This window comes from Mustela lutreola, chromosome 5, assembly GCF_030435805.1.
Source record: "Mustela lutreola isolate mMusLut2 chromosome 5, mMusLut2.pri, whole genome shotgun sequence".
Classification (NCBI taxonomy): Eukaryota; Metazoa; Chordata; class Mammalia; order Carnivora; family Mustelidae; genus Mustela; species Mustela lutreola.
The window spans coordinates 83,808,918-83,836,305 of NC_081294.1; the positions used below are offsets into that span (position 1 = coordinate 83,808,918).

At 49.0% G+C, this 27,388-nt stretch overlaps 1 protein-coding gene across 7 annotated transcripts in view; it reads right to left on the reverse strand.

The window, feature by feature from the left end:
- The window catches only part of PPP2R2B (protein phosphatase 2 regulatory subunit Bbeta), a 450,120-nt gene that overhangs the window by 22,802 nt on the left and 399,930 nt on the right, over positions 1 to 27,388 (reverse strand). For all 7 annotated transcript variants that reach the window (XM_059174968.1, XM_059174966.1, XM_059174970.1 and 4 more), the window contains one exon: positions 25,519 to 25,683. In XM_059174968.1, coding sequence (XP_059030951.1) covers positions 25,519 to 25,683 — 165 coding nt within the window. The remainder of the gene's footprint in view (positions 1 to 25,518; positions 25,684 to 27,388) is intronic.

Genomic DNA, 27,388 nt, shown 5'->3' on the forward strand with positions numbered 1-27,388 from the left:
TGTATAAGCTACCAAAACTTAACCAGGAAGAACTAGAAAACCTAAATAGATCCAGAGCCAGTAAGGAGATTGAAACAGTCATCAAAAATCTCCCAACAAACAAGAGCCCAGGGCAGATGGCTTCCCAGGGGAATTGTACCAAACATAAAGAAAACTTAATACCTATTCTCCTGAAACTGTTCCAAAAAATAGAAATGGAAGGAAAACTTCCAAACTCATTTTATGAGGCCAACATTACCTTGATCCCAAAACCAAAGACCCCATCAAAAAAGAGAATTATAGACCAATATCCTTCATGAACACAGAAAATTCTCACAAAAATACTGGCCAATAGGATCCAACAGTACATTAAGAGGATTATTCACCACGACCAGGTAGGATTTATTCCTGGGCTGCAAGGTTGGTTCAACATCCACAAATCAATCAATGTGATACAATACATTAGTAAAAGAAAGAACAAGTACCATATGATCCTTTCAATAGATGCTGAAAAAGCATTTGACAAAGTACAGCATCCTTTCTTGATCAAAACTCTTCAAAGTGTGGGGATGGAGGGTACATACCTCAATGTCATCAAAGCCATCTATGAAAAACCCACCGTGAATATCATTCTCAATGGGGGGAAAACTGAGAGCTTTTCTGCTAAGGTCAGGAACACAGCAGGGATGTCCACTATTACCACTGCTATTCATCATAGTACTAGAAGTCCTAGCCTCAGCATTCAGACAACAAAAAGAGATAAAAGTCATCTGAATTGGCAAAGAAGAAGTCAAACTCTCACTCTTTGCAGATGATGTAATACTTTATGTGGAAAACCCAAAAGACTCCACTCCAAAACTGCTAGAACTCATACAGGAATTCAGTAAAGTGTCAGGATATAAAATCAATGCACAGAAATCAGTTGCATTTCTATACACCAACAACAAGACAGAAGAAAGAGAAATTAAGGAGTCAATCCCATTCACAACTGCACCCAAAGCTGTAAGATGCCTACGAATAAACCTAACCAAAGAGGCAAAGAAGCTGTACTCAGAAAACTATAAAGCACTAATGAAAGAAATTGAGGAAGACACAAAGAAATGGAAAAAATGTTCCATGCTCATGGATTGGAAGAACAAATATTGTGAAAATGTCTATGCTACCCAAAGCAATATACATGTTTAATGCAATCCCTATCAAAATACCATCAATTTTTTTTTCAAAGAAATGGAACAAGTAATCCTTAAATTTATATGGAACCAGAAAAGACTCTGAATAGCCAGAGGACTGTTGAAAAAACAAAGTCAAAGTTGGTGGCATCACAATTCCAGACTTCAAGCTCTGTTCCAAAGCTGTCATCATCAAGACAGTATGATACTGGCACAAAAGGACACATATATCAATGGAACAGAATAGAGAGCCCAGAAATGACCCTCAACTCTATGGTCAACAAATCTTCAACAAAGCAGGAAAGAATGTCCAATGGAGACAGTCTCTTCAACAAATCGTGTTGGGAAAATTGGACAACCGCATGCAGAAGAATGAAACTGGACCATTTCCTTACACCACACACAAAACCAGACTCAAAATGGATGAAAGACCTCAATGTGAGACAGGAACCCATCAAAATCCTTGAGGAGAACACAAGCAGCAACCTCTTTGACCTCAACCACAGCCACTTCTTTGTATAAACATCGCCAAAGACAAGGGAAGCAAGGGCCAAAATGAACTATTGGGAGTTCATCAAGATCAAAAGCTTTTGCATAGCAAAGGACACACAGTCAACAAAACCAAAAGACAACCGAAAGATTGGGAAAAGATATTTGCAAATGACATATCAGATAAAGGGTTAGTATCCAAAATCTATAAACAACTTATCAAACTCAATACCCAAAGAACAAAGACTCTAATCAAGAAGTGGGCAGAAGACATGGAGATACATTTCTGCAAAGAAGACACCCAAATGGCCAAGAGACACATGAAAGAATTGTCAATATCACTTGGCATCAGGGAAATACAAATCAAAGCCACAGTCAGATACCAGCTCACACCAATCAGAATGGCCAAAAATAACCAGTCAAGACATGACAGGTGTTAGCGAGGATGTGGAGAAAGGGGAACCCTCCTACATTGTTGGTGGGAATGCAAGCTGGTGCAGACACTCTGGGAAACAGTATGGAGGTTCTTCAAAAAGTTGAAAATAGAGCTACCCTACAACCCAGCAATCGCACTACTGGGTATTAACCCTAAAGATACAAATGTAGTGATCTGAAGGGGCACGTGCACCTGAATGTTTATATCAGCAATGTCCACAATAGCTAAACTATGGAAAGCACCTAGATGTCCATCAACAGATGAATGGATCAAGAAGAGGTGGTATATACACAATGGAATACTATGCAGCCATCAAAATCCCCCGAAATCTTGCCATTTGCAACAACATGGATGGAACTAGAGGGTATTATGCTGAGCGAAATAAGTCAGTCAGAGAAAGACAATTATATGATCTCTCTGCTATGAGGAACTTGAGAGGGAGGACAGGGATTCATGGGGAGAAGGGAGGGAAAAATGAAACAAGATGGAACTGGCAGGGAGACAAACTGTAAGAGACTCTTGATCTCAGGAAACAAACTGAGGGTTGCTGGAGGGGTAGGGGAGGGAGAAGGTGGCTGGGCGATGGTCGTTGGGGAAGGTATGTGCTATGGTGAGTGCTGTGAATTGTGTAAGACTGATGATTCATACCCCTGAAGCAAGTAATATGTTATACGTTAATAGAAAAATAATAATTAAAAAAAGAAGAAAACTGTTGATTTAGGAGAAACCAAAAGCTAAAACCTTCTGTATTACAGCAGGGACAGAAGGTGAGGGGAAGCATGCAGGGTGCCCATGTGGGCTCTGGGGCCAGGAGAAGAGAGGCTGGAGGGAACCCAGAGTCTGTACAGGGTGCTCCTGTGTGTGGCTCCTTTCACGGGACCTCATGCTGGATGCTGTCCTGGAACTCCTGTCCACGGTGCCGTGGCTAAGAGGACAGGTGGTCCCAGGCTCAGCTGGCCCAGGCTGAACTCCAGCTCTGCTGCTTCTAAGTTACAAAGCCTTGGACAAGTGGCTTGCTTCCTTCCTAGCTTCGTTTTCCTTAGCTGCCAAATGGAGCTAAGAGGAGTACCCACTTTGGAGGGGAGATGAGATAGATCTTTTGGGTTGAGCATGTGGCCTCATGCCTGGACCCACAACAACAGGGAAGAAGGTGCTGCTTCAGGCAAGCGTGGTGTGAGAGGAGCCCAAAAGCCTCCGGTGTTCTCCCACTGGGGTCAGATCGGAAGAGCTACTAGTTGTGAAATGGATTTCTCTGTCTTCTAACTACGCTGGCACACAGACATGTAACAGCTTGTCCTGGACTATCCCTCGGAACGCACCTTCCCCGGGACAAGTGGTGGTGGCTGGCTGGCACGCGTTGTCACCGCTGCCCTGGCATGGGTAACGCAGGCAGAGGAGGGGAGCATAAAGGAAAGAAGGCAGGCAGACGTGAAGGTGGGTTCATGATGACAGAGGCACAGACTCAGAATCACACCTGGGGTTTTAAAGTGCTCACTTGTGTTGACACATCTTCTGCAGAGAAGGACAGCTGGCACGCTCTTCTCTGTGGAGATGTGACTGACTACCTCCCTGTGGTGGCGACACAACTAGAAAGGTGGGCGGATGGCGATTTTCCTTCAGAGAGATGCAGGCAACAGTCTTGTGCCTGGAGAGAAAAGGCCCGACGACCAAGATGCAGCCAGTAACCTGTCCTATCCAGAAGCCACATCCAGTTATTCTGCCCAATGAGAGAAATGGCCAGTGATTTTCCCAGGGAGGGTAAGAACTCCCACGGACTGATCATGCTGGCCTTTCTCCAGCTGAGGACAGTGAAAGAAGTTTCAGAATGAATTAGTAATGAATATACTACTACGGGCCTCAAGACACCATCCCCAGGCACGGGCTACAGAATGGCAGAGGTCTGAGGTCACACTGAGTCTGAGATCAGATTAAGACTCAGGATTCTGTGTTGAAAAGGAGTGATGCCCAGTGATTCAGCCTTAGCGATTTGCTCTTCATACAACCCTTCATTAATTCTACAAATACGTGTTCAGCAGTGAGCACCGCGGGAGTCCAACGTATAGCATCATGGAGAGTAAGCGATACATCTAGAAAGGATTATGCTGGTCCCTGACTTTTCTATAACTTTGCAGAATAGGTCAGAATAGGATATACTTCACAAACAGATCTTCTAATAAACAATTATTCAAAGTTAAGAAATAGTGAGTCAACCCCCTCCCCCCCACACACACCTTTTTTTCAGACAAAAGAAATGGACTACAACTCAGAGGGAGGAGACATAAGGAATATGTCTTATATGTCTTAGGAGACATGTCAGGCGAGTGGGGTCCAATCTAGCTGATGGGATCGGGGAAGGCTTGGTTACAGGCTGAAGCTTGAGGGATCAATAAGCACTAGACAGATCAGAGGTCAGCAAACCTTCCATGTAAAGAGCCATGTAGCAAGAATTTTAGGCTTTAAGGGCCATTCGGTCTCTGTCGCAGCTATCATAGTGTGAAAGCAGTGCAGACGACCTGTAAACAGATGGCCATATATTCCTATCAAGTGTTCCTCGTGGACACCAAATTTCAGTTTCACATAATTTTTACAGGTCATGAGACAGTATGGTTCCTCTTCGTTCAACCATTTCAAAATGCCAAACCCTCATTCTTCACTAGAGTTGTGCAAAAACAGATGGTGGGGAAGATTTGGCCTGGAGACCCTAGATTGCTGACCCTCGATGTTGATGGTCAGGAGATGATTGGGGTGCCTATGCTGGACAGGGCAGTCAGCAGGAATCCGCCCATTTCGGGGGGACAGTGGGATCGGAGGACTGCTGTTGGCGCAGAGACATCCCATGGAAAGCATGGAGGATGAGACTGTGGCTTAGTGACTGCAAATGTGCTTTCCTCCAGTGCATATGTGAGGTGGGTACTGGCAGATACACTTGGGCTAGAATCTGTGGCCCGCCACTTACAGGCCGGACGATTTTTTTCAAGTTTCCATAGCTTTCTGAGATTCAGATTCCTTATCTTTAAAATGCAGATATCATTTTAAGAAGCAGAGGTAGAAAAGCAGATAGGATGCCTACTGAAGTGGCTGGCCACGTTCAGCATCAACAAACACCAGCGTCACAGAGTCTTCAACCCACATGCGCTCAAGGTACGTGGACAGGCATGGGGTGTCACGAAGTGAGCAAGAGAGGTGAGGATCCTGTGTGCTTTGGTTCTGTCTTCAACAAAGAGGGGACCCATGGTTGAAATCTTTTTTTAAATTTTAAGATTTTATTTATTTTGTTGGCAGAGAGAGAGCGAGACAGGGAATATGAGCAGGAAGAGTGGGAGAGGGAGAAGCAGGCTTTCCACCAACAGGGAACCAGATGTGGGGCTTGATTCCAGGACCCTGGGATCATAACCTGAGCCAAAGGCAGACGCTTAACCAACTAAGCCACCCAGGCTCCCCCCCTCCCCACCCTTTCTTTTTTAAAGAAAGAAAAGTTGCTTGTTTCTTCTGTGGTTGGTAGAAAAGTCTCCCCAAGCGAAAGATGTCCACGCCTTCATTCCCGGGACCTGTGATTATCTTAGAGGGCCAAAGGGAATTAAGGTTGTGAACTACCTGACCTTAAAATGGGGGGATTGTGCTAGGTTATCCGGATGTGCCTTAAGGAGCGGCAAGGGGCCCTATAAGGGAAGGAAGAGGCAGAGTGACCCAGTGGAACAAAGTTTCCACAGCCACCTCTGGCTTTGAAGCTAGAGTAAAGGGGCTGGGAGCCAAGGAATGTGGGCTGCTTCTAGAATCTGAAAGTGGCAACGAAACGGCTTCTCTCACAGAGCCTCCAGAAAAGAACAGAACCCTGCAGACACCTTGATTTTAGCCCAGTGTCACACATCCTAGATTTCTGACCTTCAGAATTGTAAGATAATTTTGTATCATTTGAGATCATGACAGTTACTATGTTTGTGGTAATTTGTTACAGCAGCAAGAGGAAATTAATACCCCTCTTTCCCCCGTATTACCATCAAAGGAAGGGGACAGAGTGTGTGTGCTCTTTTGCCCAACCAGACTCTCAGAATCTGCTCTGATGTCCCTCGGCCTCGAGGCAGCTCTGTCTCCCCATGGGCCCCTCTTAGCAGTGCTGCTTCCTGAGCTGGCCCAGAAAGTAAGCCAGCATGAGCTGTGACTGGTCTGCTGCTTTTAGGGGAGCTGATGAACCAGCACAGCCGGGCACCCTCTCCTCCCTGCATTCCTTCCCCCGCCCTGCTGCTGTACCCAGAGGCTGACACAGTCCAGAGGAACCAAGACAGAGCAGCTGCAAAGAGAGCAAGCCATGGGACCCAGACCCCAGGAGGGTGGAGCAGAACACGAGGCTACCTGTGATCCCGATGAGTACTGGATTCTTCCCAAAGCAATGCCATTCCCTGCAAAGATGCCTACCCTGCCTCCTCTCCCTGACTCCCTACTGCCAACAGCCGACAGTGCCGCCTCATCAGCCCACCATCCAGGGCCCTCCAGATTAGGTCGGAGATCAGGGCCCCTTCTGATACTGCCCCGTGACCTTCCCAGCCCACTCATCATTCGCACGGGGGTTAGAGAGCTCCCACCTGCAGGGGCCAGGGGCATGGTGAGACAGACGAGGCAGGCATGGACTTACAACAGAGAGTGGCGGGGACTACGGCAAACTACTGTGTCTACAACTGATACGGGGGGGGGGGGGGGGGCAGTTTCCACACTGCTCCAGCGGATCGCTGCCATGCAGGAATGTGGGTCTAGCAGAGCCAACCTGTCTCATTTGTAAAATCCAAGTCTTTTTGAGAAATCCAGATGTTTCATTGTTAGCAACCAATTAAAACATTCTAGCGTGTGGGCAAATGCAATTCATGCGTCAGCCACACGGGCTGTTGTCTGCGACGTGTGGTTCACATGCAATAATACTGAGGACCTGTGTTTACGGGGCATGTGCTCCCTGAGTGAGAACGGCATCCCAGTGTTAATCTAACCCCAGTCTAATCCCCTGGGGTTAGACACTGATCATGAAGGAGACTCAGTTGGACTCTGTGCTCTACAGAGAGGGGAAGTGGGAACCTGTGTTCTGCGGAGGGCGTACTTGGCAATCTAAAGGCTGAATTTGGGCCAACATCCCCAGATAAGTGTATTAACTGGGGCCTGTCTGTCCTTCCTTTGGGAGGAATAATCACTTATTAGCCAAGCAGGGCTGCTGCCTTTCTGAGAACTGTCATTCTGGAAGGATGTTGATTGGAGATTTTGGAGCACATGGTCTCCAGCCTACAGTGGTGGGGAGGGAGGCAGCACCCATTCTCAGGACACGATGCCTTGACAGTGGGAGCCTCATGAAGAAATCTTTTAACAGTGAGGCCTGGCTCCACTAATGCTCTGATTTGGTCTTTTTCTCCAGTACACCCTCTCTCTGTCAGGTGGGTGAGTAGCAAAGGGTGGGGCCTCGTGCCTCCCACTGTGTGCGTTCCTATAGCCACTGGGCTGCTGGAACATGACAACAGTGTCCTCAGGTCTCTGGGCTCACTCCGGGCACGAGAGGCGAGAGCCTTCTTGTCTCCCTGATTTCTGTCTGTTTCTCTGTCTCTCTGAAAATTTGTTCCCAGCAGGAAGCTTTGGGCAGCTGTTCCAAGAGAAGCTTGAGTTCCCTGGGGAACCTCGGTCCAAGTGGAAGGGGCTGTGAGTGTGTGGTCGTTATTAGGGGTGATCGCTGGGAAGCCGGTTGTCATGGCATCACGGAGACCAGACCTGCACTCCCAAGATGTTACCATTTCCCAGGCCAGATACATAATCACTGCAATGAGAGGCAGAAACACGGAAAGGAGAGAGGGGCGGCTCCCTGCTGATGGTAATCTCCTTGCAGAATGAAGTCAGGGGTTCAAGGCTGAGTTGGGGGGGTCCATCTGGACATGGGCCAGGTGTGGGGAGGAGAGGGACGTGGTGTCAGCTGGTTATCGCTTCATTGTGTTCTCATGGCCCTGTGGCAATGCCTGTGTTCCTGGCACTGCTTTCTACGGGAAAACATTGTTCCTAATCCACAGACAGTCAGACTCGTGTCTTGAATGTTCCTGGAGCTCCCATGCGTGCTATGGTATTAGCTACCATGTTGGAATGCATGGAGAAAAAGTCTCGCACCTGTCAGGCACTGTGCTAAGCACTTTATGCATGTGATACTCTCAACATTTCCGTTTTACAAATGAAGAAATGAGGCTCCAAGAGTCACCTGCTCCTAGGACGGGCCAGGAGGGGGCAGAGCGGGAATGTGAACCCAGCTGCAGCTCTCAGGGCCACTACTGTGCCCCATTCTACATTGTTTGTCCTCTAGTCCCATGACCAGGAAGGGTGAGCCCTTTACCCCGGAAATGGCAGGCGCCAAAAGGCAGGGTTCCAGTACAAGCAATGAGTGGCTGAAATATTAAACGTTGATCTGGGCGTCATTAGCTCTGTGCTCTCACCAATCACGGGATTAATCAGGACGGAGCTATCTCTTTACAGTAACACAGAGCTGCAGGGGCAAAGTGGAGGGCAGTCACCAGACTAACTGAGCCCCTTATTACCAGCTGGCTATGCCCTCTCTTGTTCCTCACTGGCTCTACACACACCATCCCCACATGGGCTCCCCTTACTCTCCAAAGAGCCTCCAGGACCACGGAGACAGAACGCATTCGGCCATCCCTGCAGAAAATAAAGGCTGTGTCCCTCAGCAAGCACTCTGGCTTAATGACTTGTTCAAGGGGAGGACAGGAGGGACAGTCTGCATCCCGTTCTCATAGGGAACCTGGCTGAAGATGACGCTCACACACTTCTCTGTGGCTTGCTCCCGGTGCCTGCTCAGCGGGGGCTCAGGAAACACCAGAGCCGTGGTGGGTTGATGTCTGGAAAGCCAGACTCCACCAGAGGAAGGCCTGAGCCCTCCTCTGCTCTCCCAGGACCGGGCTTACCCAGCCTGGTGAGGCCATGATGGGCAGTATCTCTGGGTATTCTTTCTCAACAGCGTCAGCCACAGGCTTTAGGCCTGGGTCTGAATCTGGTTTCCGCCTATGACTAGATCTTTGACTTTGCCGAAGTTACTTGCTTTCTTGAGCCCTCATTTTCTCATCTCTAACTCTGAGTTCATGTATGGTCGGGGAAAGAATAAAATATTAATAAATACTGAGTGCTTTCCGTGGGCCAGGCTTTATCTCACTGAATCCTCCTAACAATCTAATAATGCAGACTCCAGTCTTGTCCCCGTGGCGTGGAGGGAGACACTGAGGCTTACAGAGCTTACGTGCAAGAAGTTAGGCCCACACCGGGTTTGTCTGACCCTAGAACCAGTGCTATTGACCACGGAGTGTGTATCCTCTTTCTAGCCTCATTTAAACCTGGTTTCCAAACCACAAGTCTGACTGATACCTCTAACTGGCCTTTAGGATTTACCTTCATAAACCTCAACAGAGCTAGGAACTCCAAATCAGAAAGCTATCAGGTGGCCGCTCTGTTCCAATGCTTCTTCTCGCACTCCCTGTCCCTTCTTCTCCCTCCCACTGCCCTCCCCCCCCACTGATCTCCTTCTGGACACCGGATTCAGAACCAGTGCCTTCCCATCCTGAACTTCAAGAGCGGAGCTCTCATGTTCTCATCAGGACACAAAAGTCAGAACATCATAAAACATTACAATATGACTCTTAAAGGAGGTTATCTAGACCTCAGTATTAAGTAATATATGATTTTGTATTTTAGACATGTACACAGACCACAAATATTTCAGGAAGACTTCTAGGAGGAAAGCTTACAACTGAGAAAATTCCGAGGGTCGGCTCATTTGCTTTTCCTAGGCAGCGGGACAAGAGAACACCCTACATCTTCATTTTCATCCTTGGCTTCAGAACCACAGCCCTAGTGTATTGTCAGATGCATGCTACATTTGATCTGATGTTCGTTCTTTTATGAACAAGTCTCCAATCATTCATTCGTGAGTTAGCATGCGGGATATATTGGGTGCTGTTCAGGGGTGCTGGAATGCTTCTGCTCCTTCCTGACCTCCCTGGGTGTGAGCAGCCGTGTGCTGTGTTAACACACATCTGTATTTCTGTGGCTCTAGATTGGCACAAACACAGAAGAATCCCAGCAAACAGGGACTGAAAAAATGCCGTGATTTGGAACTTTGAGGAATTCCCAGGATACAGGGAGGCTATCTGGCATCGCAGTTCGTTTTAACAATGTAACATGATAGTCAGCATAAGTACTACGTAGTCAGTGGTTTCACTCTCAGACACTGGGAATCTGAAGTTCACATTCAAATTAAAACGAAGTTTATGTTAGAAACATCCATAGCTGGGGCGCCTGGGTAGCTCAGTGGGTTAAAGCCTCTGCCTTCGGCTCTGGTCATGATCCCAGGGTCCTGGGATTGAGCCCCACATCGGGCTCTCTGCTCAGCAGGGAGCCTGCTTCCCCCACCCCCGCCCTGCCTGCCTCTCTGCCTACTTGTGATCTCTGTCAAATAAGTAAATAAAATCTTAAAAAAAAAAAAAAAAGACACATCCATAGTTTCATATCTTCCTGTGCAATAGAGGTAAGTCCACTAAACCAGGGGCCACTTCTTCCACGGCTGCTTATCCCTCTGTGTTGAACACAACACCCGACTCCTATTTATTCACTGGTTGGTTCCTTGCTTTGTTTGATCTCACCATCTTTTTCTCCCAAGCTGGGTGACCCTGTCTTCCCTTATGTCAACTCTCCAATGACAATTTCATGACATTTTGGGGATTTTGAAATGATACCAAAAATTTCAGGATGAATGAGTCGACCCCAGGATTGAAGATGACCACCCATTAGATAAATCCTATTCAAATCTTTATGTTCAGGTTAAAGACGTGAGAGAAGATAGAAGCAAGTATCATGATAAGAAGCTTGGTGGGGGTGAGCTTTCCTCTGCCCTGTGCTGCCTCTGGGCTGTGCTTGAGGACAACGGGAGGCCGGCAGGTGCTCGGCGTAATTCAGCAGATAAAGGGACCTGTGCTGATGGGGCTGGGAGCTGCGTGAGTGGACAGCAGATCTCACAACTCAGTTACGGATGCCACCTACTGAGCTGTCAGAATGGAATTATGTGAACAGCACAGGGGGCTCGAATTAGCTGATATACTTAAACATGGGTCAATTACACACGTGAGAGATTCCCCATTCCCTTCTCTATCCTCCAGTGCTGGGCAAGTACAGAAGGTGGCCGTATTCATCAGAGGAAGAAATAAACGCACGATAAACCCACCATCTTTCGTAGGTGTGTTAGATTTAATGTTTCTGGGTGTTCATTTCCTCAAGCTGCAAAAAGGAGGAACTACTCTGAACTCACAGGGTTTTGTGAAGATCAGTAAGAAAACAAATGAAGGGGCTCTGTAAGTGGTAAAATGCTAAACCACAGAAGGTATTGATATAATTGTTTATGCCTTTTTAAATATGAATCTTATGTCCACAGAATTTGTGAACTTCCTTCCCAAACGGTCTTTCCACTAGTCTATGCCCGCTCATTCACTGCCCTCCGTCTGGGCATCTTCTTAGGCCAAAATGCTGGGCATCACCCTGGATCCTTCCCTTTACCTCGCCTTCCATGTCTAGATTTCAAACAAGTCAAGTTCACTTTCCACTCAAAGCACAGCCCACATGAGGCCAGTTTAGATCTAAGCCGCTGTTCTCTCTTGCCTGGACCATTTGATGACTTTCTAACTCTTCTCCTAGCATCCACTTTTCTTTCTCACACTTCATTCTTTCCATATCCTGAGTGATATATTTACAAGTCTACACATGGTACTTTTTTTTTTTTTTTTAAGATTTTATCTACTTATTTGACACACAGAGAGAGAAAGAGAGAGTGAGTGAGCATGAGGGAGAGGCAGAGGGATAAGCAGATTCCTTACTGAGCAGGAAGCCTGATGTAGGGCTCGGTCCCAGGACTCTGAGAGCATGACCTAAGCTGAAGGCAGATGCCTAACCAACTGAGCCACCCAGGCGCCCTAAGTATGCATGGCAATCCTTTGCACAAGCCTTCCTAGGTTTCCTCTTTCCACTTAAAATAAAAGCCAAACGCCTTACCTTGCCAACTCTTAAGCCCTTAGCATGGCATACCCTGGGGATGAGGCCTGCAGGTTATGTGGGGTGACCCCTGAATCCTAGTGATCCCCTAGTGACCACTCATCAGTTGCCAGCAGAGTCCTCTGTGACCTGAGCTACCAGCCTGCTCCCCCCACTTCCCTTCTTGCTGCTCCCCTCACCACACTACAGACAGACAAACCGGCCTTCCTTTGCCTCTCGCTCTGGCAAGCACAGTCCGGAATCACAGCCTCTGCATTTGCTGCCACTGCTTCTCCAGGAACACTTCTTACAAGATCTCACCTTAGCTTATTGGCCTGTGTGTATGTTCTCCATCTACCCATCCACAGGGACAGGGTTCCATGGGGGCAGGAGGTATTCTCCTGGTGCCTAGACACAGAGCCTGGCACAAAGTAGCCGCAATCAATATTTGTCAAATGAATGACAAGCTGGTTGATCACCCTCATTTCAGAGACTCCTCTGCCCTTTATTTTGCCTGCCTACGAATGCCAGTGCATTCCCAAAGCTAGAAATGGGTGAACACAGATGAGGTCAGCCACCTTCTCATTTATATAAAATGTGAGCCTTTTCATTTATATAAAAAGAAACCCCACGTGCAAATTGATCATACTGCCTGACTAGAGCTGTTCGACGTGCATTTGCTTAACACCTTCACTAGGCTAAGTGCCACAGGGCAAATAAAGAGCTTCAACCATTCAGTGGGGCAGGTGGCAATGGAAGCAGAATTTCGACCGATAGTATCAGGTGGTCAGATAGAGGGCACTGAGTCCTACTTGGTGAAACATGACGACGACGGTAGGCAGGGTTGACTCCTGAAGGACGTCCACGTGCTCATCCCCAGAATTCACTTTATTTTACTTTTCATTACAAGGGGGAATTAAGATTGTAAATGAAATTAAGGTTGCTCATCAGCTGACCTTAAACTAAGATTAGTCTGGATTACCTGGGCAGGTGCGGTACACTCATAGAAGACCTTACAAGTGAAGAGGAAGGCAGAAGAGACAAGTCAGAGATGTGTTATGCTAAAGGACTCGTCCCACTGTCACGGGCTTTCAGATAAAGGGACCAGAAGCCAAGGAATGGGCGTAGCCTCTTAGAAGTTCAAAAAACAAAGACGAGGACTCTCCTTTAGAGACTCCAGAAGAACACAGCCCTGCCAACAGCTTGGTTTTAGCCCATGGGAGCCATGTCAGACTTTTGACCTACAGAAAAATTAGGTGATATATTGTTATAGCACCCAGAGGAAACTGATACACAGAAGAAGAGGTGAACTTTCTGATGTCACCTGTGGTAGGAACAGACAGGCTCCTCTAAGACCTATCCTGCCCAGGCCAATGCCTCTCTTGGGGAGACATTTCTTCCAGGTATCCCTTAACCAAGGTTCTCTTGAATCTCAAAGTCAGGATGCTTACCCAGTGCCTGTGACCGCTTTGCCAGGGAAGGCTTGTCATAGATGAGGATGACAGACAAGTTGGCTTTGAGATGTCCCACGCCCAAAGCAGCCAGGTGTACTTACAACGTCATGGCCAGCCTTTCCCATCTCTTGTCTCTGGGGCTGCAGCCACATGCCTGAGCCAGTTGTGGCTACGCGGCCTTCCCACCTAAGGCCCCTAGTGAGGGAGAGAGCAGGCCTGGGAAGGTGTCAACCGCTAATGAATGATACTTGCCTCCAAAATTAATAAGCCTTCTAGTTCTTAGGAAAATGCACTCAACTGGAGTCTCCAGGATGACTAATTGACAGAACTGGCTAAATTAATCAAAAATGGAAATGAGGTTGGGGAAAGGGGGAAGGAATTCTATTTTTACTCTGTGGCTTGGATCTTGGCTGCTCTTCTGTTAATGGCTGCTAAGCTTGCATGGGGTAGACACTGGATTGGGGTGAGGGGAGGGTTGGTTTTAGTGAATTCTACTCCTTACAGCAAGTCTCTGGCTTTTCTCCAGGAGGGAGTGGTGTCTGTGTGTTTGTAATCCTGTCATCAGGCAAAAGCATTTTAATAAAGGGCCTTGTTTTTTTCACCTCACCGCCCCTAAAATAAACAGTTAATTATGTCCCTGATCAATAGTGAACCCCTTTTGGAAGCTGTGTCAAACCTCAGAGGTTTTAAGATTCATTGCGGCTGCATTGTCACTGATGTCTTCGGGCACATTCCATCAGAGACCGGGGGAATGAACCATAGCTTTATTAAGGGATCTAGTGGTCTAGAGAGGTGGGACTTGGCAGTTGTTTGTAGATGAGGGTGAAGAATGAGACAGTGGATTTCATGTTCTCTGCAAGGGCAGAGTTAGTCCTGCAGTTGGAAATTACTGGGCTGGGGGATCCAGCTGATGGGGATTATATGAAATGGAGCCCTGTGAAATAATCCTTCTGGATGTTAGCAAAAGGTCGAGCTCCTTCGCTACCTGCCAAAGAGCCAGGAAAAGAATCGATTCTTCTCTTGGAAGAAGACAGACCTGGGTTCAACTGTTGGTTTCTTCCTTGTGATTTGGGGCGCATGTCCTCACCTCTCTGTGCCTCATCTGGAAATAGCAGTTACCAGAACCAGTCTTCACGGGTTGTCATGAGGCTTAAACCAAATACAGGAGAGCCATCCCCTCTACTATACACACTTCTGGAGAAAAATGGAATTTCAGATCTGGATTTTTAGGTTGGGTATCAAACTGTATTCCATCTACAACAGAATCAGGCTGTTCTTCTAATGACTACACTGTTCACTAGAACAACTCAGACTTGATGGCCTCTAGAGCTCCTATCTTTCCCCCATAACATGAAAAAGTCAGATCACCTTCACACCAGCCCCCTGACCGCAGACGGAAGTGCCCTGCAGGGTTGGTGCTGACTGTCCCTAGCCAGGAAGCCTGCCTTGGTTTCCTCTGGATGAGGGAGTGTCAGAGGTCCCATCTTGACTTTATGCAGCAGACTCACCGGTATGGCCGGGAAGGGAAGGGGGTTCTGGGCCTCCCATCACTGTTGCCCACAGCCGCCCGGCCCCTCACCCTGACCTTCTCTCCTCTCTTGGCTTACACCCCACTGTTCCCTACCTGTCTCTTCCCCAGCTCGAGTTTTCCTCTTAACTCCCTGGAGGCTCCTACTCAGCCTCCTGTCAAAACCACCCACTCTTCCCTGACCCTTAGGTGAATTTTGCTGAGCCCTAGGCCTCTGTCCAGGACTGTCCGCTCCTCTCCACTGACACCCTCTCCCCTAAGCCACTTCACCCCCTCCTATGCTTTTCTATATCCCAGCAGCTCACGACTCCTAAATTCTCTCTTCAGCCTGCACCTCCCACCTGACGTCCACACTCAGGTGTCCACGTGTTGCAGACTTCCTGACAAGGGGGGGGGGAGGGGGATGGGGGTGGGCAGAGACACCTCAATCTGGTGCCACCCAGACACAATGCCTGGTCATTCCACATCAACCTGCTCCTGCCTCAGTCTCCTCATCCGACTGTATGTCCCCACTATGCCCTCTGTCGCTCCAGACCAAAACCCATGAGTTATCTGAGATTCCTCCGTTTCTAGACCTCTCCACCGCCGGCCTCTCAGTGGTTCCGCGGAGCTCTGCCTCCTCAGGAGATTCTGCCTCTGTGCACTTCCCACCCCTTGTGTGCCCCCGCCCTGGTCAGAGTCCCTATCATTTCTTGTCCCGGCTGAGGGAAGAGCCTGCTCACCAGTCTCTCTGCTCCCAGTCTTGCCTCCCGCTTTGAGATCTCTTTTATGGCTATACGCAGAGTACTGGCCACTTCTCTGCTCAGAACCATCTACTGGCTTCCACCTCACTCTAAACAGAATCCAGGCGCTTTGCCTGGTCTACCAGATGACCTCCTCTGGTCCCCAGTTGCCTTTTCCGCCTCCTCCTCCTCTGCTCCGAGGCTCCGACCACCAGCCCCCCATACTCTGGTCTTTCTTCTATTATTCCAACGCACAAGGTTTTTCCCATGTGAGGGCCTTCATGCTTCAATGTTATCTCTGTCTGCTTTTGACAATTCAAGTCTCAGTTCTAAGGCTTTCCCCACCACCGTAGGCAAATACCTCCACCCAGCAACTCCTTAACCCTGTTTATTTCTGCAGCTTTTGTCACTGGGTGACATGAATACATTCATTCGTACACTGGCATGCCCCCCCTCGCCCCAATTGGCATGTGAGCTCTGTCAAGACAGGCGTGACTAGGTGTTGAATAAATCATAGCTGGGTAAGTGATTTCTGGTGTCCTGGTTACAGGGTACAGGTCTGGGTCACACTCCAGCTCTGTCACTGGGGAGCGTTTCGTGTTCTGCCACAAGAGGAATATTTGGTGGCCATGAGTATCATCTCCCCTCTGCGTCATCTGTAAAATGTGACTTGTGATGGTATGCCCCTCACAAGGCCGTCAGGAGGTCTGAATGAGCTCGCACCTTGGCTTACTTCCCGGGCGTCGTAACATGTTCTAGAAGTTAGCTGAGGTAGTGGTCCCAGACATGACTCCATTGATGGCCGTTGCTGCCGCTGCTCCTGTTCTCACTCTTAAAAGACACATGTGGAAGGGAAGCAGGACAGCTCCAGCATCCCAACCCTATCTGACACGGGCTCACACAGGCTGGCCATTGTTCTAAGGCTTCACAAGGCTCTCTCCTGGCAGCCCCACAAGGTCTACCCAGAAGGTATGCATTCCCACATACCTTTTTTATAGATGGTCCTGTTTTATAGACGAGGAAACTGAGGCACAGAAGAGATTAAGAAACTTGTTCTGGGTCACCCAGTTGAGCCACAGTGGACACCAGACTGACTTCCCTCCCCGACGCCGACACCGTCTGAGCTCATGCGCTCAGTTTAGTCTGGAAGAAGGGAAGAAAGCCCGGAGCTCACAGGAACGCTGTGGACTGAATGTGTGTCCTCGCTGCCGAATTCACGTGTTGAATCCTCATCCCCAGTGCGATGGGATTTGTAAGTGGGGCTTTGGGGAGGTGATTAGGTCCCCAGTGGAGCCTTCACGAATGGGAACAGTGCCTTTATAAAACAGAGTCCCCGGAGAGCTCCCTCTCCCCTCCCACCACGCGAGGACACAGCATGGTGACAGCTGTCTATGAACAAGGAGGCAGGTCCCCACCAGACATGGAATCTGCCTGGGCCTTGCTCTTGGACTTGCAGCCTCCAGAACGGAGACACATCCATGTGGGGCGTTTAAGCGCCCCAGTCTGGAGTCTACCACAGCAGCTTAAAAGGATGAAGACGAGGAACACCCAGCTGGGCTGTGCACGGCCTCACCCATCCCGGTACCTAAGACAGGTCCTGTCAAAGGGTGTGTGTGGATGGAACCCTAGGTTTCCATTCTGGAGCTCAGCATCCCCGCTGGGCTCTCCTGTTACCACAGACTTCAAATCGGAGAAGTGCAAATACTGCTCTGAGGGGAATGTGGAAGACAGGCAGGGTGCCTGTGTCTCAGGATTCTGACCTCACCCCTGCCTGTCAGTCTCCGTCTATACCTACTCTCTTCGCCTTGCTGCGTTCATGGTGGGTCTGCGCCTGCAGCCCGCCTTCACGTCGATCCTAATCACCTCCGTTCACTCCATCTTTAACCATGTTCACAGGTTGTTGGCAAGTTCAGTCTCTAGGGCCCTTCAGGGGACACCCCGCCCCCTCTTTTCTCCATTTCCATTTGAGGATTTCTACCTGCGGCTTTTCTGGATCACAGCAAATGAGCCTGGGACCCACACCTGCTGCTGCGGCTTCCAGGGCCGTGCTCCTGATGATACTCCGGTCTTCTGTTAGGCCCTGAGTTGTGTCCCTCACTGACCAAATTCTTATGTTGAAGCCCTAACTCCGAATAGGTCAGAGCGTAACTGTATTTGGGCAGAGGGTCTTTAAACAGGCAATTTACATTCAAATGACATCCCTAGGGTGGACCCTAATCCAATAGGACTGGTGTCCTTGGAAGAAGGGAGTTTTGGACCCAGACACGTGCCAAGCAAAGAGGCTGTGCGGATACCGGGAGAAGACAGTCATCAGAAAGCCAGGCCTACAGTAGGCCCTTTCTGCACAGCACTCAGAGGTGAACCCTGTCAGTGCTCTGACATAGGGCTTCTGGTGCCAGAGCTGGAGATGATGGGTGTTTAAGTCACCCAGTTTGTGGAATGTTGCAGCAAGGCTAGTAAGCAAATACACCTTCTTTCCCATCTGCCTGCTTTTCTACCATGGATGTTTTGTGAAGCCCCATAGTGACCGGCACTACATGAAGCATTGAGAATTCAGTGATTGGTGAGATACGGTCCCTGCCCTCATGGAGATTACATCCTAGTTGGGACAGAAAAGGAAAAGCAAACATCTAGAGATGGATGCTATGAAAAAATAAAGAAATAAAACAGGGTAATGAGATATAAATAGGGTGTAAATGAGGTAAAAAGGGAATCTTCCCTGAGGAGGTCAGATTTTCCCAGACCTAAAAAAAATAAGAACAGTCCAGACAAGAAGGAACATGCTGGAAGAGCATTCCAGGCAGAGGAATAGCCTGTGCAAAGGTCCTGAGTTGTGTTAGAAGTTCAGGAAGAAGGCCTGTATGGCCAGACTATGGGGAGCTAACGTTGGAGAGGTGGGCAGGGACCAGATTTATGCAGTGTACTGGGAAGGAGTTCAGATGTCATTTCTTTTTCATTTCCTAGGTTGTCACTGGTCCCATCTGGCCAGTTTCTCCACTCACCTGCCAACAGTCATGAATTGAGAAGGAAAAGCATGGTTCAGCCCAGCCAAGGGCTGCTGCCATCCGCACCCTATTGTTCCAGGCATTAAAATCTCAAACAGCAAATGCAACCCTTGTCGCTACCGCCAGAAGGGAAAGTAGGGAGATGAGGGAGTGAAGCATCCCTTCCAACCCCTGCTGAGTATGCAGAGTGAGGGACATATGGAAATTAATATATGCAGCTCTGATCACACGGATCTCCTCGGTATTTTGATTAAACGCCGACGGTTATTAAATACTCTCCTTCTCAGAGCTCATCTCCAAAAGCCAACGTTGCTTTTCATTTTGAACTCTGATGAACTGTCTCAATTCCGTTCACACACCTTGGCTGAGCCATCGTCGGCTGGCGTTTGAGGAGGATGGAGAAAATCAATATGAAATGTCAGGCGAGAGGTCAGACTGAGCTCGTTTTCCCAGCCGGCGGGAGCCGGGGCCGCCCCTGCAGCTGAACAAAAGGGGGTGTGCACTGAAGAAGGTCGGCACTTCGGACGAGTCAGGAAAATGAATTTTCTTCGCTTCTTAATTAGATTAGGAGGCTGGCGGCTGGCAGCTCAGAGCCCTGCGGCTGTCGGTGTCGGGGTGGAGTGTGGCGAGGCAGGGCTGCGGCACAGGCCCACAGCCCGCAAGCTAGCTCCCGCGCCCCCCTGGGGACTATCCCCCGGCTCTGCCTCTCTAGGGCTGGGTGACCCAGGCTGCAGGGAGCAGCCTGTGGCTGAACAGGCCTCCTGATTCCATGGGCCCAGGGAACTCTTCCCTGTTCCTTTGCAGGGGGCTTTTCAGGGGTCAGGTCACAGCTCGGCGGTTACTGCCTGGGGTGCATGCTCCTTGTCTCATTCCCTCCTAGCACCACGGTTCTCTCTTTCATGCTACTTTTTAATAGCTGCAATGTCCTGTTTGTTATTCCCTGATGAACGAGTCTTTCTTCCTTCGTGTGAAGGTTAATTTTATGTATCAACCTGAGCCCTGCGGTGCCCAGATATTTGGTCAAGCATTATTCTAGGTGAAAGTGGGTTTTTTTTTTTTTTTAAAGATTTTATTTATTTATTTGACAGAGAGAGATCACAAGCAGGCAGAGAGGCAGGCAGAGAGAGAGAGAAGGAAGCAGGCTCCCGGCTGAGCAGAGAGCCCGATGCGGGGCTCGATCCCAGGACCCTGGGATCATGACCTGAGCCAAAAGCACCGGTTTAACCCACTGAGCCACCCAGGCGCCCCTGAAAGTGGTTTTGGATGGCTTCTATGTTCAAATTGAAAGACCGAGTAAAGCAGATCACCCTCCCTAATGTGGGTGGGTCTCATCCAATCAGCTGAAGGTCTGAACAGAACAAAAAGGCTGACAGCCCTCCCCAAAGAAGAGCGAATTCTTTTTAAGAGGCGATGTGGGGGGTTTAAGGGGTAGGGAAGGAAAAAATGAAACAAGATGGGATCAGGAGGGAGACAAACCATAAGAGACTCTTAATCTCACAAAACAAACTGAGGGTTGCTGGGGGGAGGGGGCGTGGAGAGAGGGGCAGGGGAGGGGATGGTTGGGTTATGTTATGGACATTGGGGAGGGTATGTGCTATGGTGAGTGCTGTGAAGTGTGTAAGCCTGACGATTCACAGACCTGTACCCTTAAGACTAATAATACGTTATATGTTAATAAAAAAAATAAATAAATAAAAAAAAAAGAGGGAATTCTTCTGCCTGACTCCTTTGAGCTGGAGCATTCCTTTATTCCTGGCTTTGCACCTGAACTGAAAACACTGGTTCTTCCTGGGTCACGGGCCTACTGGCCTTTGAACTAAAACCATACCATCAGCTCTCCTGGGTCTTGGGTCCTTGGACTTGGGTCCTTGGACTTGGACTAGAAATATACCACTGTTTCCTATGGGTCTCCTGCTGTACCACTGTGGATCTTGGGACATGTCAGCCTCTAGTTTCATGAGCCAAATACTTCTAATAAATCTCTCTCTTATATGCACACACACATATGTATCTACGAGATATCTATCTACCTACCTAGTCTACCTACCTACCTACTTATCCACCTCCTATTGGTTCTGTTTGTCTGCAGAACTCTCACTAACAAAGACAGGAAGCTCTAAGAGGGAGGAAACCAGGTATGGTTTCACTCACATTGGGTCTCCAATCTCGTAAAGTACTTGATGTATATAGTAGGTGCTCAATAAAAACTACTTAAACAGATGACTAATGGGGCTTCATATATCTGCTGGAAAAGGGTTGAGGCTTTCGTGCTGTGCCCCAGCTGCAGGCCAGGAACAGGGGGATTCAGGTCGTCTGTGCCCCTTCCTGCCTCTTGCGTGCCTGGCAGATGCCAGCATCTCACACACGTGATGACATCTACTTCTCATGAACCACCAGCCCGAGGAGGCTGTCTTGATGATTTTTACTTTCAAATGAGGAACACGGGGCTCAGAAGAATTAAATAACTTGCCCGAGGTCACCTAGTAATTGAATGTCAGAGTGGAGTTCTGATTCCAAAGCTTCTGCTCAGAACCTTTCTAGCTCTGGCAGCTTCTAAGGCCTTGTCCTTTTCCCACACTTAAGGGTTCAGGATTCATCCCACCTCCTCAATGTCTGAGTCTGACTCCTAAGCCCAGGCTCGTGTCTGCCCCACTGGGCCGTGAGGACCCTGGGCCCCTCGTGCCATGTCCCACATCCACTCTGGGTCAGCAGCCCAGGAGCCGGATCTGCCTTCACTCACCAGAGAGGTCAGCCCTCCGAGGTAGCTCATGTAGCTCATGTCACCCCACACAGAGCACGTCCCCCACTGAATCCCAACTCTTCACTGTGCCCCAGTGTGGCTTCTCCATGGTCCCCATTCCACACGCTGTTTATATCACCCTCAAGCATTAATGCCTTTACTAAGTAAGTATTTACTGAGCACCTACTTATGCGCCAGGCGTTGGCAATGTGATGTGAGTAAAAACAGATTTAGTTCTTAACCTCAGAGGGGCGGTGTCTAGAAGGGGAGAACAATGAACAACCAGTATCCATGCACCATGAATGCCAACCTCTGATACTGTTTATGTCCCCCACGGTTATCTTTTTAAAAAGGTTCCTTTCCCTCTTTCCTTCCTTCTGATTTCCATAGCCACCACCCTTACGTAGGTTATGAATTGCCTCTGTATTGAGATGAGTGCAAAATGTTCTACTTGTCCTACCTTTCTTCCCACCACCACTGTGTTCATCTTCCATAAAACATAAATTCTGTCACTCTGTTCTCCAGCCAAATGATCTCAACTCACTGTCCACATACTAGGGATTGTGTTTCTCAACCTGGGCCGCACGGCCATATCTGAGGGGGAGGAAGATACGGGGATGCACCAGGCAGTTCAGAAAGCCACAGGCTGTACACTGCATTTTTGGGAAACATCCATTTTGCTTGAAATCTGGGAGTGGGGGAGAAGTGTAATTATTAAACTGAAAATCAACATTCTATGGGAGTAAAATGCACCATTCCTGTGAAATTTCAGGATAGAAAAATAAGACTTCAGAGTAGGTTTGTGGTGGTCGGCTCCTCCCCCAGGGACTCTGGCCTCCGCTGTTCTGTCTGTGCAGGTGGGCCGGGCCACCCAGGGCCTGCGGGAGAGGTTGGACTGCTGCTGGAGGCCCTTCCTGCTCTGTGGCCAGGCTCACGGCCTGACCCGCGAGCTGTGCGACTTGGGGGAAATGCTTAAGAAGCACTGGCTGCCACAGGAGTGTGGGGTCCATACTCAATGCGTAAATGAACAAATGCATGAATGAGTGAATACATGAAGTCATACGCATTTAACTTTGATCTTCCAGGACCAACCTGATATGAACCATCACCCCTCTTTTACCTCTTTTTTGGATATTCGTTCCCCCAAACTTGATTCTATATAAAGGTTCCACGTAACTTCCTAACTTCAGGCTTTTGCCTATCCTGTGTGCACCACCCCGCACCGCCCCCCGCTTCCCACCTAACCAGATCCTATGTGTGTTCAGAAGGACTACTCAGCCTCTGCTTTCCTTGTGACATCTGTCACAAGGGTCCCACCTCCGCGGAACAGCCCAACCCCTGTCTCCACCACTCATTTGAGTGTTAAAACTGCGCCTGAAATGTTGCCTCGGTCCATCTCTGGTCATGAGCCAAATTTCATGTGCACCAAATGCAGGAGATGACTTAGCTTTGCAGTGGACCCCTCGGAGTTCTCAATAGTAAAAGACACATCACAGATATAAGAAAATCATGCTGAAGGACTGATAAGGGATTTTAGTCTAGATAAGTAGTTCTCAACCAGGAGCAATTTTCTCCCCCCACCCCCACCCCGCGGTATTTCACGACATCAGCAGATCATTTTGGTTGTCCCAACTTGCTTTGGCCACTCACAACCAATGGGGAGAAGGCCAGAGATGCTAAACATTATACAAAGGACAACACCCTTCTCCGAAGAACTACGTACCCCAGACTCAATAGTGCTGCCGTTAGAAATCCCTGTCTACATGATAGTATCCTCCTAACTTGTCTCCTTGTCTCTCTTTTCTCCCTTGTAGAGGCCAGCCCCTGACTGGGAGAAATCCTGATCTCATTACCCCCTTGGTTACTTCAGTGGCTGTTCACTGGGTTGGAGAAAACATTCAAGCTCTTCGAGATGGCCATACGCTCGGGCCCCCGCATCCCTCCTGAGCTCCAACTCACTTCCTTCTCCAAGTCCTTCCCTACGTACCAGCCTTCTCACTCACCCTGCAGTCCAGCAAACGTTCTGATCTTTTATGCCTCAGCACCTTTGCCCGTGCTCATCCCTCTGCCTTGACTATGTTTCCTCTTGCCAGCTTAGGTAAGTTAAGTAAGTCCTGCTCAAAGATCAGTGCCATCCCCCGCAGGAACACGTATTTATTAATCATCTCTCATGTGCCAGGCCCTGGTTTAGGTGCTGGGGAGACAGCTATGAAGAAGATAGAATAGGTCCAAAGAGCTAACCGTCTAGAAAGGCGCTCTCCAATAGAACTTCCCACCGTCATGGCAATGTCCTACACTGTTAATAATATGATAACCACGTGCCACATGTGGCTACTGAGCACTTGGAATGTAGATAATCTGAACTGAAATCTGCTTTAAGCATAGAATACACAACTGTTAATCGTTCCTCTAGGCCCCACGGCAAACTCAGGCTCAGAAAGGTTAGGGACAGATGGACAAAGTCAGGCAGCTCAGAAGGGATGAAGCCTGGCTATGACCTGGGTCTGTGTGGCTCAGAATCTATAGTCTACACACTACCACAGTCTACACACCACCACAGTCTACACACCAGCTCCCCTGTGCGATACTTCTCATGCCCAAAGAGCAAGGAAAAATGATGAAAATGACACAGATATTCACCCCTGTCCTGGCCATACACCGACTCAGGCATCCTATCACTCATGTCAGGGAATGAATCTGGAAACTGGGACAATGGGAGAGAAAGTCTTCCTTTCTCGGTCTCCACAGCCAAAGGTATAGGCTAAAAAGCAGAAGGTGATGGGGGAACGAAAAGAGCTCTGGTCCCTTCTGAGCATCGTGGCAGCTTCATGTTACTTAGCCTGACACTAGACATGGATTATCACTGCCTGCAGGCACTTCTTCTCTGGGAGCACTTTCTTTTCTAGAAAGTTCCAGGACCAAACCCTGTCCACCACAATACTTACTGTCGGTGCCAGTACACTTCACCTGCTCACAGGGGTCTTAGAGCCTTTGGTTTCTAAGTACTCAGTCCCCACTAGTTTGGAGCTACTTCTCTCCAACAGGGCCTTGAAACCCTGCACGACCATGAGCTTTGAGTCTGGCTGCTTGTTTAACCCATCCCCTTTCTCTGAAGCTCTTCCCCGGTGCCCACTAGACCTCTAGAGTAGAGTTCTGGCTCCCAAAGCCACACCCTCTTCAGGAAGGCACTAACCCCTTCCCATGGGTATTATTCTTTTTTTCTTTTTTAATTGATACACTTGAAATATGACATTGTGTTAGTTTCAGGCATACGATGTAAGGGTTTGATGTATGTATACATCACAAAATAATCACCAATAAGCCTAGTTAACATTCATCACTGCAGAGAGTTGCAAATTCTTTTTCTGGTGAAGAGAACTTTTAAGATCTACTCTCATAGCAAGTTTTAAATATGCAGTAGACTGTGATTAACCTCGTCACACCCCCAGCAGCCATTCGTGATTGCCTGCCTACTCTCAGCCTCTCACATTGTCCAGGAGCCCTCTTGACTGTGAAGGTCTGTGCAGAAGCCACCAGCCCCTAACCAGGACACGCTCCTCCCCCTGGCCCCCACCCCAGCCTATCGCAGCGATCCCCAAACCGGTCTCCCTTCAGGGGACTCCTCAAGCTCATTCTCCCCACAGCAGCCAGAGTGATGTTAAAACATAATTTGGATCAGGTCACAAGGCGATGCGACCGGGCTCGTGTCCCATTCACCTGGGGATTCCACAACCTTAAGCGAACGTTGGTGGAACTGAACGCGAAGGGGCACGCGTACCAAAACACCAGATGTGGAGCGGACTCCTGAGTCAGGCCAATGCCCGGACTTGGCCCCCAGAGGCTGTCAGGTGGGGATGGATGGGGATCCGTGTCCTCTAGGCTCTCCCCTTCTCCTCCCACAGGTCTGGGGCCCGCCCACCCGGCGCACCCCATCCGCGGCGCGAGGCTCACTACTCACATTTGCTGTGCCTGTCACACAAGGCCGATGCCCTCATGTCACACAGCCGGATCGTCCCTTTGCTGCTGCTGTACACGAAGCTGTTGCAGTGATGCGGGTGGAACTCGGCCGCTGTGATCACCTCCGTGAGCTCCTCCATGTTGGCCGGCTTAATGTCCACGATATCTGGCACAGGCGGGTCAAGGATGGAACCGGGACAAGCAGGCAGGACCTCAGGGGTGACGCGTAGTAGTACCGCCTGATTTTAGTGTAACCTGTGAGCATTTACCGCTCGCGGCGAATCCGCAGAGGAACCACACAAGCACCCGGGCAGGACTTCCTGGTCTTGGCAGAGAGGCCTAGGGATGCCCAGGGCTCGGAGGCATCATTAGAACTCAGGTCTCCCCCAGGGAGAACATGCCCCATCGACCACCAGACTTATCTGCTCATGCTATCACGCTAACAGGTGCTGAACTTGAACTGCAAAGACTTCCATTTCTCCTCTAACAACAGTGGTCATGAAGCCAGCCCCACCAAGCTAAATAATTCAGTTTACTTGCATCTTTCCCCAGACTCCTGGGTTGACAACTGAGGTCCACAGTAGACTGTGAATCCTCTCCCATGAAATCCGTGAGATCTTTCACAGCACACTGGTGAGAGTAACAGTGGCTGCTACCACTACTTAGTGAGCACTGACTCTTTGTAGGCCCGTTGCTGTGCAAAGCAGATCATGTATTTTAGTTCAGTTAAGCCTCAGAACATCGCGATAACCTATCCCTTCCTGATCCCGATTTGTCAGGGGTGGAGGGGGGGGCCTGCCCCATGTCCCATTGCTGGAGGGGTGGCACCAGGATTTCCTCTCAGGAGAAAAACTTGTGCCCTCGAGGAATTACACACCGTTTCACTCCCCGAAGATACATGGGACCTCAAGCTTCCAGAAGCTGTGATTTGCTTTAGAGCTTGGCTGGGAGTTTTAAGCGCCCCCCAAAAAAGCCCCCAGTTGCATGGTGGGACCGTTTCAGCCTCCCATGGAATATATCTTTGTTTTAGCATGGTTTTTTTTTTTTTTTTTCCTTCTTTAGTATTTTCCTTTCTGATCAAGAACTATTATAACTCCATTTTTCAAGACCACATCCCTGTATACGGAAATGAAACATCTGGTCTTTGAATTATGGACATAACTCCGTGGGCACGAGGTCCATCAGGAGGGAAGGGACGGGTCTGTGCTACCCCAGAGCTCGGGGCACCTGCATGCAGGTTGGGGGGCACCTGGCTGAGGCGCTGAGGACCTGAAACTGCCTGCAAAGGCACGGGGCTCATGACGCGGATGCTGCCACACGGGAAACCTGACCAAAGCGATTCCCACTTTTCCTAGACTTCCCCACTGGTGAGCCCCCTTTGTGACTGCGCCCACACATACATCTCCGGCGGGGATCTGCTCAACACGTGTGCTTCCGATTGGTTTCACTATTGACTCCCTTCGTTCCCTTAGCCTTGTCGAAGCCGTAAGCTAAAAGTCATGAAACCATGGGTTTAAGGGGCTAGTTACATTTTAAATAATATATGTGAAATAAATGCATATCAATTAAGAAGAATGTTGATGTCTGTGCCGGGAGCTCCTCCATCCCGTTTTGGGAAACAGTGCATCGACTGAACAAGCAATAACATGACACAGACTCTGCTCTTAGGCTAGGATAGAGGCAAACCTTTTCTGCTTTTCTTAAAGTTAGGGGCACAGTCCTCTCCTTGGAGCACAGATGAGGTACAAGTAAATGTGCTGGTATCTTCAGTCACACCGGCATGGACACAGTCACCCGTTCCCGCACGTTTGCTGTGCTCCAGCAAGCGATCTGGCGCCATAAGGGCTCTGTAGTCTGTTGTGCCTTTCTCC